This window comes from Stenella coeruleoalba (genome assembly GCF_951394435.1).
Source record: "Stenella coeruleoalba genome assembly, chromosome: 11".
In the NCBI taxonomy this organism is placed as follows: Eukaryota; Metazoa; Chordata; class Mammalia; order Artiodactyla; family Delphinidae; genus Stenella; species Stenella coeruleoalba.
Window position 1 is genome coordinate 4,120,129 of NC_137157.1, and position 14,987 is coordinate 4,135,115.

A 14,987-nucleotide genomic window follows, 5' to 3' on the forward strand; every position below is an offset into this window, starting at 1 on the left:
GAGAGGGAGGGAGGGAAACTGACAGAACAGTCCCTGGAAACACAGCCCCTCCCCTCTGTTGCTCACAATGACTACTTAGCTTACTTAAAGGAAAGAAAAGAATCATCTGTCTGAGTGAATTTTCTCTTGCTGTTGCCTTCTTGGTCACCTGAAGGTCAAAACTAAACCTACAGCCTCACCTTACTTATTTTCTTTGTGGCATTTACTACAACATGCGACACTCTTGTTTTCATCTGTTTGCTTGTTAACTTTGTCATTTTCATCAGAAGGTAAGCTTCACAAGGGGATACTGCTGTATCCCCAGGACCTGCCTGGTACATTGCTCAAGGAGGAAACTTAGGCTCAGAGTGGTTAAGCGACCTGCTCAAGGCCACGCAGCTAGCAAGAAGTGGAGGTGAGATCTGAGCTTGGATTGCTCTAACTGCAAAGCCCGTGCTCTACCCATGAAGCTCCCCTGGCCCTCCCCCGTCTACAGCCACAGTTTAGGCATTTCTGCTACATTTACTCTCTACGCTTCTGGGGAAGGAAGCCATATTTTTTCCCTCATTCATTCCCTTCTAATTAACCACAGCAATTAATCATTAAGCATTTACTGCTGTGTGACCCCGGGCATTAACCTCTGCAACTCAACTTCCTCATTCATATAATGGGATTAATACTGGAACAGACTGTATAATTACGATGAGGATGAAGTGATGAATATTTTTAAGGTGCTTAGAACGTCGTGTGGTACACAGAAAGCACCACACAGGTATCTGTTAAAGACACAAAACACACTAAGTGAGCACCTACTGTATGCCCAGCACTGTGGCGAGACGGGGAGCAAGAGACCGGGCGCGGTTCCCACGCACGTCCGTCAGCTGGGCTCACGATGAAGGTGTCAGAGGCTTAGAAGTGCGTGTCGCTGCAGCAAGAACACAGCCAGCATCAGCGAGTGTTCCCCACGAGCCAGGCACCACCCCGAGCACTCCACGCCCGTTTAGGTTCATCCTCCTACACACTCCTGGACGCTGCTGGTGTGACAAGCCCCACGTTAGTGATGACAGAATCTGCCCGCAGTTGCGCAGCCGCAGAAGGGGCCTGGGGCCCAGGCCCTCACTCAGTTTATGCTCTCAACCACCACGCTATACACAGCGGCGGTGAAAACCAGATCCAGGCTGTAAAACACGCAAGCTCTCGCCTAACTGAAGTAAAAGAAGCATAACGCAATTTCATATATAGATGAAGAAGGTCCATTGTGTTGTTTAAACAAAAAGAAACGTTTAACTTAATGTTCCTAATTTAAGGCTGCAATTTCAGCAGGAATAAACAACTATCAAAACCTTCAGAAAGTCATTTCCATTGACATAACTGTCTTTGGTTGTGATGAGGGAAGTCTGACAGATGAGTTAACACTGTAACCACTACGTTTACAGAAAAAGCTTTCCTTTAAGATTCACATACACTGTAGATGGTAAATCAAATTTATATTGTAAAATACTATCTAGGTAACATGTGACCCGAAAAATCCAAATAAATATATTAAAATGTGCAGGGAAGAAGAAAACAGATATTCTAGCATATAAATACAAGGGAAAAAATCTGAACTTTAAAAAAGGTTTTTAATTGATTTTCCATATGCAGGCCCCTGGAGCTGAAATTATCAGAACCTTGGACAGCACTGAGAGGGCCTTTTTCCTCCAAAGGACTGGTTTCGTGGTAGACTTTAAATGTTAAGGTACCTCCTTCCCTTCTCTGCATTTAAAACTTCTGTCTTAAGTTTACTGCCTCTCATACAAAAATTGATTCCTTTATGTGTAAACTTATTGATGGCGAAATATATCTATATATTTACGTCTTCCTCTTGCAAACAAAAACTGGCATTTTTGTCCCGTCACCTTTCTTTACTTATTCATCTTATCATTATTCATATAATTAAAGGATAGTGAAAAATCACTTAAGTAACATTTAAATCCCAGGTGTTGCTGTTAAAAGCAGATCAGTGCCTTCAGACGTTAACGGACACAAGATACCCGTATGTAAAATCTAAATTTTTTGATTTAAGATTTACTAATTGGTGGCCCAAATGACCCCAATCATTCCTCTACCTCCCATTTTGCAAAATGGACATCCTTCAGCAGTTTCCAAAGCATGGTGGTTAGCTTCAGAAGTTACTGAACAGAAATGCGTCTGGCATTACCTTCCAAAAAAGCCATACCCATGAGGTGTATTCATATATATGGACACGTGGACAAATTCTAATGGTTTATTACTACAACTGTGAAAATAAATATTTTTGAAATATTAACACCCACTATTAAGGTATTAAAGAAATCATTCTGCAACTACTTGACCTCGATGTCAAGCAGAAAAGCCTTTCTCTGCTACCTTTTAGAATAAAGCAGGCTAAAAAATTGAACTGCTTTGTCAGTTTGCTCTTGAAAGCAATAGTACGGTCACAAAACTTGCTGTGACCATTCTGTCTCTTTACAAATTTTGTAAGGCTGGCCTGCCTTTTTTTTTCCCCTTCTAAATGACTGATTGAGGTGGTGCTTTAATCCTCTGTAGCATGTAAAACAAGGTTCTCAGAAGCTCTAAGTCCGCTGGCAGAGGACAGGGAAGCTGTTGTGCTCAGGAATTAATCTGTCCAAAGGCATCAAAAGCTGCCACAATGCAGCCATCGGCATGTTTTCACTATGCAAGCCCTACATTTCCTATTTAGAAAACACATAACCATCACCCCATTCTGCATTCTCACAGGCTCCCTTTTATTTATTTGTGTTTGTTATTATATGGCTTCTACCGACATGTTTGTGTGATGCCACTGGTGTGCATACATCCATTGAGAGGAAAAAAAGAAGTGTCTATTGCAAACTTGTGAAAAGGAAAAAGGGACCCCCACTGCTTTTTCCCTTTGGCCAGACTTCTATTTAGAGAATAAGGTTTTAACTCTTTGTGTCCCAGAAGAGAATGACTTCTTCGTGCAATTTGAATTTTGCAAAGGATTCTTTACTGACGGAATGTCACAAATGAGAGAAAAAAAAATGTTATTCATAGATTATCACAGTCCTAGAAGCTGGTATTTCTTCAGTTATATAGAGGGCATCAGATCACACATGGGAAACCTTTTATTTTGTTCTTAACATGCTTAAAGCTGTTTTTTACAAAGCAATTTAAGTATGGCTACAGAAACTTAGGAGCACTTTACTTTGGAACAGTTGGTATTTCTGTAGAACTTCTGGTTGGGTCTTTGTTGTTTTCATTTTGGAAGGTTCAACAGAAATTGTGCAAAATCTCACAAGATATTTTAGTTTAGTAACATGGCTGCTCAAGAAGATAACATGTTTTAAGCGTCTGCAGCAGGACCTCCCATGAGAGTTTTTGTGGATTATATTAATGATCTGGGTGGTTACAAAGATTTTAGTGCTCACTTAATCCAGTTCTACCTCTGAGTGTGTGTCTATACAGAGAGAGGTACAGACAGACAGACACAGGTCAATTAACCTCCCACCTCTTCAAAGCTGCTCTCGCAATTCCAGTGAAGCCCTGGCCCAAACCGAGTGGTGCGCCTTTCCAAGACTGGGGCTTTTTAAACTGAGGAAGCCACGGACGAGCGTTTAACACTGTGGCCCGGCACACAGGGACGACCATGAACTATGCCTTCCCACTTACAGCCTTAACAGTGGGTAAGATGCAGGCATGGCTGGTAAACGTCACGGGTCTGGAGAAGCCCAAGTCTAGGGTGATCTGGGAAGGGAAGAGTTAACGGCCCCCACATTCCCTCACCCGCTCACTGCCGCCACATTCCAAAGGGACAGGGCTCAGTGACAACACAGCCCAGGACCTGAAGTGAAGAGGGACAGCCCTCCATTCTTCAGCATCTCTCGAATTAATTAACTGGAAATGAGTCTTGTCAATGTTTTGGAAAGGCAGAAGGGGTGAAAAGAGATTGCTAGAATTAATCACAGTGAGAAACTACTTCAGCTGCCTGCCACAGCCCAGAAAACCCCACGGGAAGAGACAATGAAGGGAAGGAGGCCGACCTGCCGAGGAGCAAGCGGACCCGAGCAAACTTCCAAGCCTTTGCCAAGGAAGGGACATGCGCTCAACAAGAGGAATTTATTATCTGCGGCCACAGTAAGTACAATATATCACTTAAACGCACACTGTATCCACGGGGACAAAAGCAAACCAGACAATTACATTTTTAAAGCAAAGAAACCACAGAATACTCATGTACTTTCACTTTCAAGCTTATGCGCATTGAACTCTATTGTCTGAAAGATTCACGGGTTCTTGAATTTGTACTTAATAAATCTTCAAACACTCGCAAATTCACATACTGCGGAAGATGAAAAATCCATGAAACAGATTCCAAAAATTCAGAGTTTTGGATGGAGAGTTCATTCACTAAGAAGAAAAAAGAAACAAAACTGCAGATGTAACAGAGCTATTTACAAGAACAAAGGAAAAAACATACAGAGAATTTTGGTCAACGATAGAAGTAATGGAAAGAAACCTGAAACAACTCATTCAATATTATACAAGGAGTTTTCTGTTCTTTTCATTGCTGAACATTAGCTATCTTTTAAAGAAAGTCTAATTACTGCCAAAAACTTTTAGACCACGTGAAAATTTCGATACCATTTTCTATTTTTCCCCTAGAACGAGTCTGTAATTTCAACTATCTTAAGAAAATGGCAGCATAAAGCCTGAATGAAAAATTACTTGCAATTAAATTTAGAGCTTTCTTTGCCATCTTAGAAGGCAAAATTACTCCCATCCATGTTCTTATGAAGGAACTGTGTCACACCCAAGGTGATGGGGAAGCAGGGACCACTTTCTACAAACTGAAAGGGAATGACCGCTCCTTCTGGCATACTTACCAGCTGAGGTGTGTCACTAGTAGACTTCAGAATCAGCTTGTCACCCCTCTTCTCAACTTCAAAGCCCACTTTTTTAAGCAGGGACGCGTCTGCCAGGCCCTGCTCCTCCATCTTGGCAATCAAGTCTTGGTTTTGGCTATTGTCCTCCGTGAGGTTTCGGATGGCGAGCACCACCCACTGGGTCAGAACTGGAACCAGAGTGAAGGAATCTGCCAATGTACTTTCCTGTTTTAGAACTTCCCACGAGCATTACTGGAAAAGGAGGAGAGGAGCAAGCAACCCTAAAAGCCCAGAATCAACACATTTTTCTCGAGGATGTGCTATGAATACGCATGCAAAGCGAGAAATAATTAAAAAGTTATGACACGCATATATACATGTATGTCCAGTGTGTGTGTGTGTGTGTGTGTGTGTGTGTGTGTGTATGAGATGTCCAGCAACCGGCCCACAGAGATACTGAACTGAATGAACGAACGAGGAAGCAAAGGCTTAGAGCAGTCACACCTGAGGTGTGTGAACACAAGCCTGTGTGCAGGACTGCACGTGCGCACGCGCGCACACACGTACGTTGGGTGATTATGTTACTGAGTCAGCAGGCCAGGAGTAAGAGCGCTACAGGATGAGGCATGAAGACGCCAGGCTGGAATCAGACAAGACAACCGTCTTGTTTAAAGTAAGCCCAGTTACAGATAAGAACTGTTTGCTGGGAGTCACCATGGAATTTCCCTCATTCCATATTTTAAAGATGAAGGAAGACTCTGAAGGATTTACTGCTCAGTCTGAATCCTTGTGCCCTTGAGAAAGCATCTCATCCTTGTGCCTCACTGTGCCCTGGCCCTAATTTTAAATGTTGTGCGCAGCGTCTTTCACAGCAGACAGAAGACACCTTACGAAGAATACAGAATCACTGCACTGTTTTCTGAAGTCTTTGATTTAGTTACCAAGAGCTGCGTGAACCTCACAAAGGCATTAAGTTGCGGCTAGATGTCCTTCTCTAAAGGCTGTATAAAACTGCTGTAGTCTTGGATCCAGGGACACAGAGAGATACCAAGAACAGTGGGCCTGGCACCCTCTGTTGGTTCGGAAGAAACAGTGCCAAGCGTGGAACAGACACTTTTTCCAACGAAAAGAGGGCCCCCTGCCCAAGATCAGATGGAAGGTAGCAGGAAAAAAGCCCTTTCTCCTTATTACCAGACGTTTCCCATGCAGGTATTTCTGATGCCAGAACTGGGGCTCTGTGCCCCCAAAAGGTATGAGGCGCGGGTCCTTCAGCTGTTGAGCCGGCACTCCTGATCCCGTCGCGCGTCCCAGCACGGCGGTGAGGTTGGGGCCGAGACACTTCTGGCTCCTCGTCTGGACACAGGAAGCCACAGAGAAAGGCCGCCATATGCACAAAGAAAGTGTATCAAACTGTTTCCCTAGTGCAATAACCTCAGAGGAAACTAAAAAGTGAGCCTGAGACTAAAGTCAGGCAAATGAAACACAGGAAATGCACCAGCTTCGCGTTCAGGAAGCATTTTGTGGTTGCTCCCTGTCAGTCCCTCCAACACAGCCCACACTGGCCCGCAGTCCGGATCACACTGGGGCCTCACACAGGAACCAGCTGCCGGCCGGCCCGCCTCCCCAGCTCCTCCAGGACGGGCCGCGGGGCTGCATGAGGAAGAGGACCAGCAAACGCTGTGGAGGAAACCACCCACTGGTCTCAAGAGGCTTATCATCAAAACCGCTCGGGGGTATAAATGGCTAACGTGTTCCAAAGGGCAAAGAATGGGAATTGCCGGCGCCCAGCTGATGTGATTCTATAGTCAGCCGCCCCCTTTAGTGCGGAAAGTGTTCTCATCTCGCCATTGCCTGTCATCCTCTCATGATAAAGCCCAGGTCCTTCAGAAGACGGTACTCCTTTCCTGGAGATGAATCCACACAAGTACTCACAACACGTAAAACCTAAATCAGGGCTTCCCTGGTGGCGCAGCGGTTGAGAGTCCGCCTGCCGATGCGGGGGACACAGGTTCGTGCCCCGGTCCGGGAAGATCCCACGTGCCGCGGAGCAGCTGGGCCCGTGAGCCATGGCCGCTGAGCCTGCACGTCCGGAGCCTGTGCTCTGCAACGCGAGAGGCCACGGCAGTGAGAGGCCCGCGTACCGCAAAAAAAAAAAAAAAACAAACACCTAAATCTGCGTTTCTCCTTCTTTGCCACATCACCAAACCCCCACTTTGTGACAGGATAGAGAATAAAAATAATGATCCCGGGCGACAGAAACTTCCAACACATCAGTAAATTTCTCAACAATGAATCATTTGCTACAACTGATTCCTCATGCAGGACATCATCATTACTCAAATCCATTTCCTCACTTGTTGTAGGAAAAGGGGGAGGCAGTGATCATGAGAACCGACTGGCGAAGCGAACATCTGAGGGTAAATTTAGGCAAGCCTAGAGAATTCTAGTTCATAGGTATAACTCTCTAACGCTAAATGACAGATGCAAAAAGCTGCTTCCTGAAGCTTCCTAACCAGGAAGCTTAAATATAATTGAAAGAAAAGGGAAATTCCCAGAAATGCATCGCAAGCACCTCAAAACTGGAGGGTTGACTGGCTCTGTAATCGAGGAATGTGATGCCAGCCTTGTCACTGCCAGTTGCCAAACCCGAGTGTCTCTGGGGGAAGGAACCACCATGCAGAGCTCGAACTGTCAAATGGTTTCAGTTACAGGGCAAATAAGACCCCTGCAGAGGGTCCCTGCATCCCTCTGTGCCAGGTGCCCTTCACACCCCAGGCTCTGTCAACATCACCTCGCCAGGCCCCACCTGTCTGTCCACACATGAGGCCCTGCCCCGGGACACGCCTCCCCTCACCTGCCCCTTCCCCACAGGGCGCACAGCCGAGCTCACGCTCCTGGAAGCCCACCCTCTCTGTCTCAGCCCCCCCTCGTCACCAGCATAAGCTAGGCGCGCCTGCTCTGTATTTCCAAAACACCTCCCCCCAACCCCCGCCCTTTTTTTTTTAACTAGTTCTCATCCCATTGCACTTACTTATCTGCTTAGGTGTCTATGAGCTTCTCAAGGCCAGGAGCCACACAGAATCCACCTCTAGATCCCCAGCACACAGCTCGGTCCTGACACAGAGTGGATTCTCAATGTGTTTGTTGACGTCATGTGAGCTATGATCATCTGTTTATATCTCTGTCCGCCTGAACACCGTGTGAACTCCTCATAAGCAAGTCTGATGTCTTATTTACCCTTCTGTCCTCCGTTCCAAGAACGGTGCTGGGAAATGTTTGCCTGATGTCCAAGTGAGCAAACGCTATCTCCCACTCACCGTGTGCGTGTGTGTGCGTTTGTGTACGCGCGCGCAGGAAGGCATCGTGGCACTGTAGTGACCCACACAGGCTGTGCTTTTCCTTCTGCAGCAGTCCTTGGTGTGGTTTCCTGACTCAGGGCTTTGCAGGGTTGAGAGACTAGATGAAAGTAAATGCAACCTGGGCAAGGAAGCTGGACCGTGTAAATAAGAGGTCCATGACAACAAAACACGGGAGAATTCCCATGTGGACAGATGCAAGGGTGGATTTCAATCATGTTCATCCGCGGGGGTAACTAGCACATTTTGTGGAAGTCCCATAACGGTGTTCTAAGAAGTGTTTAGTATCTCATTTCTGTAGAAAAACTTACACGATCCCTGTTTTATATGCAGGAAAAAGGAGCACGGAAGAGGATGAGATTGATGACGATTTTCCTGATGGACAGACCCGCTGGGCCGCACGGCTTCAGGAACGGACGTGACCGTCACGTCTCCCACGGATGGGGCTCCTGGTACAGCCACCATATCAACAACCCAGTGGAAGTAGCACTGGAGTCCAAGGCAGCAAAGGCAATCTAGTCTTCTTCCGAAACCGGTATTGAAAGGGCAAAAGACGTTAAGTGGAGGGCATGGGAGGGGTCGGGGGGAGGAAGGCCACACAGCCACAGTGGGGTCAATGCCCTTCCAGAACCTTGAATATCAGAGATAACACACGAACAACAGTGCAACCCCCAACACTTTCACTTAAATGTATACAGTTCATATTCTTTGTAAGTGAAACTGATCTTATTTCCTCTTTAAGGAGGATTTCACGACGTGCCGCTTCACGCTCTTCTTGGGCAGATACCAAAGGTGTGCGCTACATCTCTACCCTAAACAAACACAGCATTTTGGGGTTTGTACTGTCCGCCTATAAATTAAATACCACACAAAGGTCCTCTAATCTGTCCCTATTTCCAGTGGGAACATTTTGGCACTAATGTCTAGGGTCTCCGACTTAATAATAATTAAAAAACCAAATTTTAATAGTCGTTGCTTTCATAACGTTTGCGTCGAAAAGAGAAGCACGGAGAGCCGCACCCCCGCCCCCCCCCCCCCGTGAGCAGTGTCTGATGCCCAAGCCCGGCTCATGAATATGCACGCACGACTCCCCTCGTTAGCGCAGGAAAGGCCGAGCCTCCAGGGTCACAGGGAGATGAAAGCGTGCCCCGGTTAATATTCACATCACCCTCTTGTTCCCTCTCTACGGAGACAGAAAGCAAGCAAGAGTGGGGGAGAAAATTAAACATCTTCTAGAGCCTCTAATCCTTAACACTCGAAGTGCTTTATTGTCTGCTTGGCTTTAGAAAGACAGCTTCTAACGTTGCCATGGCGACTCCAAACAGAAGGCGTGAGCCTGTTTGCTACAAAACTGCCTTCAAAGAGCCCTGCGATCAGCACTAGGGCGAGGGCGCGACAGTCCAGCCGCTCTTCATCAGAGCACGTGGTGTCTGAAGGAGCCCCAGAGACGAGCGTGGGACTGGGCACCTGGACACCACAGGGCCTGGTGAGTCCAAGCGACAAGTGGTCCCTGCCCCACCCCCCGCCGAGCACTCGTGTGGCGGCAGTGGTGCATCGGGATTCGGGAGGACGCGGGCTCCACGCTGAGCCCTGCAGCCTTGCACCAGGTAGGTGAGGAGACAGGACAGGGCAGAAGGATGTAGGCTGGGGGACTAACCGAGACAGAAAAAGAGTCCACAACGAGCAGATGTATGTGCCCAATTCACTTTTAAAGTCAAGTTAGGTGAGTTAAAACATTAAACCTGGAACTGTCTGATGAGAAAGACGCCACCTAACTTAGACAGTTATTGAAATCAGTGCTGCTTGAAGTCCTGCAGGTGCCCGGGACGCAGGCCCCGCTATGACAGGGACTCTGCTCTGGTCACTGCTGTGTCTAGAAGGCTGCTGAGAACAGGGGGTGGTAAATTATGGCCCGTGTTTTTGCGCTGCAAGTTAAAAGTAGTTTTCATATTTTTAAATGGTTGGGGAAAAAAGTCAAAAGAAGAATACCAATTTCTGACACACAAAAATTATTTGCAGCTCAAGCTTCAGCATCCATAATAAAGTCTTACCGGCACACAGCCATGCTCATTCATTTATGAACTGTTTACGGCTGCTTTCACGCTGCAGCGGCTGGGCTGGTGAGTCGTGATGGAGACAGTATGGCTAGCAAAGCCAAAACTGCTGACTAAATGCAGCCCTTCACAGAAAAGGTTTGCAAAACTCTGGCCTAGAACATGGAAGGAACCAATAAATATTTGTTGAATGAAAAAATAAGCTTTTAAAGGAACTGGTACTGAAAAACTTAAACTATTTAAATTAAAACAATTTAAATGATAGAAGATTTTACTGACTTTTCAGGATATATATGTGTGTACAGACAAAACTATACGCGTAATATCTGTAAATGGTGTTTTATATATTAATATACCTGTAGATGTGTAATATATATATCTATATTTAATATAAAATGTATAATATACATATAACAAATATGTCTACTATACATAATATCTACGTTTAATTTTGCTTCCAGGATATTTTTAAAAATTATTTTTAGACGACAAACCCGTTTATGGCAAGGAGTTTATGGCAAACTTTCCAAAGCGTACTACTTAGTAGGCCACAGAACAGACGTCAGAAACATTTGATGAAGTTGGTCTGAGAACAGGACGCCCCATACCAGGCAAGACCGTGTCATTAGGCTTCCACGAAACCTGTCCTCTTCTGCCACATCATGACAAGACCTCCCTCAAGGTGAGGATGCTTAATAAACAGCTTCCACATCTAAACTAGTACCTTCTCAGACTATGGTAAAACTGCGTAATTTTTCAGACTGCAAAGCAGTAGCTGGGTTTTAAATGTTCTGAAAATGCTTTACGTTGCTGAGAACCAAACACTTCAAAACATGGCAATTTCTGTCAGCCGAAGGAAAGAAAGGACGCGGAATGTGACACCGAGAGGATGACTTCTCCTGCTGAGATAACCAGCTCTGCTTCCCTCCCAGCCACGCGAGTCGGAGAGACTGTGCACCTCGGGGGCCACGCTCCCGGTGGGCCCAGGTCTCCGACCCCGACCCCGTCTGCAGGCGTCCTGACCCACCTCTGCCCTGCTCTTCAAGTATTCACTTTCTGAGGAGAGAAGAAAAAAAAAAAAGGCATTTCCCAAACGGTTGCCCAGGGAACCCCAGGCTCCAATGAGGCTCTGGCTGCTGCAGGAGGAACCTGTCCAAACACGCCACAGGGGGCACCTGAGTGGGGCGAGGCGGGGGCAGAGGAGGGAGGGCAACTTACCTCTGACACGGGGCACAGACAAGAGAGGGTCCTCGCGGAGGAAATAAACCTGAAAAACGCCGTTAGTGTTCCTGTATGAAGTGCCAACCACTTCTGCAGAGGCGACTCTACCTCCAAACTAAGAGACACTTCACTGCGCAGTAAAGCGCATCCCAGCTCTGCCTTCATCTGCAACGATTCTCTCAACCTCCACGTAAGTCACTCAGTTAAACTACGCACTCTTCTCACTCAGAAAACTAAAGTGGAAGTCTTCATCGTGCAGACTGTGCACCCGGCCTCCTCTCACGGTGCTGGAAACCAGTGTGTGTTCAGTAACCAGCACAAACCACCCTTTGGGCTCCCTCTTCCTTCTCCAAATTGTTGGTCTATCTGATGTCTAATTTCCCTCTGCACTTTTGCAATTTAATACGAGGGCACATCTGTGGTTCAAGTGTTTCAGTGCCGTGCCGATGCGGACTGTTCTAGGTTTTGTAGTGTATCCTAACAGCATTCATAAATCAATGTATGTGTACGCTCTCATTTGCCAATTAACGGCTAATCGTTAATACCGAACACGGTAGAATAAACCCCAACTAACAGCAGAGGGTGGGGGAACAAGTAACTGGCAGATCTGTAAACTGCAGGTCACAGTCCGAAGAACGTAAGACAACACTGGTGTTTAATATGTCCTACAAGGAGGAGAGGCTTTCAGTCTTTATCGAGGGAAAAAGTCATCTCAGAAACACCACTGCTTGGAAAGCCGAGGCTGCCTTTCGGTCTCTTAACTCTCTAGGGAACTAGAACATCAAAGAAGTGGTACAAAGGCCCAATAAAACACTGCTGAATCTGACAGAAATATCCTAACGTATATACAAGGGTCAACCAGAGAAATGTTGTCTCTGTGCATAACCTGTTTCTTAAAGATTCTGGAACAAAGGCTCCATTCACTGTCCTCAGTATGCACGACTTGCTTTCCGTCAACCCAACGTCTAAAGGGAGAGATGAGCTGGTCCCAGCTTGAAGGCCCCTCTCGGGAGCCTGAGCCGTCCTTCCATCTTGCCAGGCCCGTCAGCATCATCACGTGGGCGAAGAACCGCGGAACCACGGTCCTCAGCCTGGCCCCCGGCCGGGATGAGCCCTCTGTCCTTCACGAATCCCAGATGGCTAAAGCGCAGGCACCCAAGCCTGGCTGCTGCCACCCCGCCCAGCGAGCCTGTCAGTGTGGCGATGAAGTAACGGGAAGACGATACCCGCTCGGGTCCGCAGTCACCACGCGCTCCCCACTCCAAGGCGCCTGTGGCCGAGCGAGGGCTGGGCTTGCAGGTACCTCACATCCACAGGGTTTTGTGGTAAAGGATCCTGCGGCACCGAAACTAATTTTGTCCATTGCGCATTCTGGAGTCATCTCACTCACCACCTCAAAGCCGGGCGTGGTAAGGGGCAGTCCGTCTGGCGTCTGCCACACAACAGGTCTCAGATCAGAACCAACCACGGCCACTTCTAACTTAAAGCACAGGGCCTGGGGCCACCAAGCGGTTCCACGTGTATCTGGGGCAGGGCTCTAACGTCACTTCTGAGACTCCGCAGGAGCCACTGCGTGTACCGTGCTCAGCAGAGCCTGGCACATGCCGGGCATGTAGCAGAGGCCCACGATACGGAGCAGGGCCTGTCCCATGGGGGGTCGCCCTCCCCCTCTCCTGGGTCCCCGCACGCTATACTGTCACCGTGTCATCCTGAGCCCTTCTATGGAACGTGTGCTCACCTGTGTGCAGGGACTCCGGGCTGGGCCACTGCAGCTCCTGGTGCACACAGGAGGAGGGAAGTTTTAAACACCTCTGGATGAATGCTCCCTGGTGCCTGGCCTCCGTCCTCTAACAAGGGCAGGCACCCCAGTTCTCCCGTCAGATCTGAGCTGTTACGTGAGGCATCAGTGACACATGCACACAGACCCCACCCCGCGCTGCACAGCCTCAGCCTCTGGGCTGCAGGGGAGACCTCCTGAGGGATAGGCTTTCTGGACACAGTAAACTTCTCAAGGAAAGCTGCTGCCCCCGAGTCTCAACCCGCATCCAGGGGCACCGCCGGCAGCAAGCCGCACTTGGCGATGGCGCACAAGGTATGACATAATCTGAGGTCCCTGGGCTCTGACGACTGAGAAGCTTATGAAGAGAAGCCGCACTTGGCGATGGCGCAGGAGGTGTGACGTAACCTGAGGTCCCTGGGCTCTGACGACTGAGAAGCTTATGAAGAGAAGCCGCACTTGGCGATGGCGCAGAAGGGTGTGACGTAACCTGAGGTCCCTGGGCTCTGACGACTGAGAAGCCAGTGAGAGCCCAGAAGAGACAGCCCACTCAAGGCCCTGGCAGCCAGGTAGGAGGGTATTTCTATAGTGCTCTGTGCTCTTTGGAATAAAGGAATCGCTGGCTTGAATGAATTTCTACCTTCCATGTAAGCAAAGCTTTGCCAGAGGAATTAGCTTAAGTGTCTCTCATGTAAGCCAAGACTGCCAGTTTATCTGCATAAAGTAGTAACAGTAATAATAAAAAAAGTAATGGCAGCAGCGGGCGTTATCACCTGCAGAGTGTACAACATGTGTCAGGGGCTGTTACAAGCACTCACAGAAAGTATTCAACCTTCACAAACACACCACCTGCGGGAGGTGTTAAAAACCCATTCTACTGATGAGAAAACTCATCAGACACAGGAGGCTGAGGTCCTGTCCGAGGTCACACACCTGCAGTGGGCGGGCCTAGCTTGGATGCAGGCTCCAGCACCCACCCTGCTGCTCCTAAGCCCTCCTCAGGGCCCACAGCCGGCGGGAGGACACTTGGGGGAGGCCCAGTGCGGTCCTTCCTCCGGCCAGTCTGACCGCGAGCTTCTGAGCTCTGCCCACACGACAGCGAAGGAGCAGCAGGTTTTATAACACTTGAAACAGACCCCCTTTCTCGTCAAAGAAATCTCGAAAGATAAGCTCTCAGATACCAGTCAGAGTGACTACCTCTGCAAAACGTCTTTGGAAGTAACAATAAACAGCTCAAAATGAAATTAAAATTTCGAGTAGAGAACGTTAAGTAACCCCATCCAAATTACGGAAGATGACTGTTGGTCTAGTACTAATGACATCTGACATTAGTAAAGCACAGCCAAGGGTCAGAAACAGTTCTAAGACACAAGGGCGTAAATGAAGAACACAAACAGTGTGGCGCTTCTGGAGGACTGTGGACTCGACAAGACCCAGCAGGGACCAAAGCGTCAGCATACTGCATGTGCCTAAGCATCTGTTAGCACTGTCCTTGGTCCAAATGTCACTAGTCTCCGGGGGTGATGAACTCTATGGGTCACCCAGGCCATGCTGGTGGCCTCTCCACCCCTCCTCCCCTCCCAGCAGCTCCCAGAGAGTCCCCAGTCAAGAGGGGGTGGGGGCTTCCCTGGTGGCGCAGTGGTTGGGAGTCCGCCTGCCGATGCAGGGGACGTGGGTTCGTGCCCCGGTCCAGGAGGAGTGGCTGGGCCCGTGA

At 48.1% G+C, this 14,987-nt stretch overlaps 1 protein-coding gene across 2 annotated transcripts in view; it reads right to left on the reverse strand.

The window, feature by feature from the left end:
* Positions 1 to 2,305: 2,305 nt before the first annotated feature.
* The window catches only part of ATXN10 (ataxin 10), a 151,258-nt gene continuing 138,576 nt past the window's right edge, over positions 2,306 to 14,987 (reverse strand). Inside the window, exons 10-11 of one of the 2 annotated variants that reach the window (XM_079937920.1) lie at positions 4,866 to 5,053; positions 2,306 to 4,389 (exon numbers count right to left, since the gene is read on the reverse strand). In XM_079937920.1, the coding sequence (XP_079794046.1) occupies positions 4,387 to 4,389; positions 4,866 to 5,053 (191 nt within the window). In that variant the 3' untranslated portion in view covers positions 2,306 to 4,386. The remainder of the gene's footprint in view (positions 4,390 to 4,865; positions 5,054 to 14,987) is intronic. The other variant, XM_079937919.1, reaches the window with a different exon arrangement.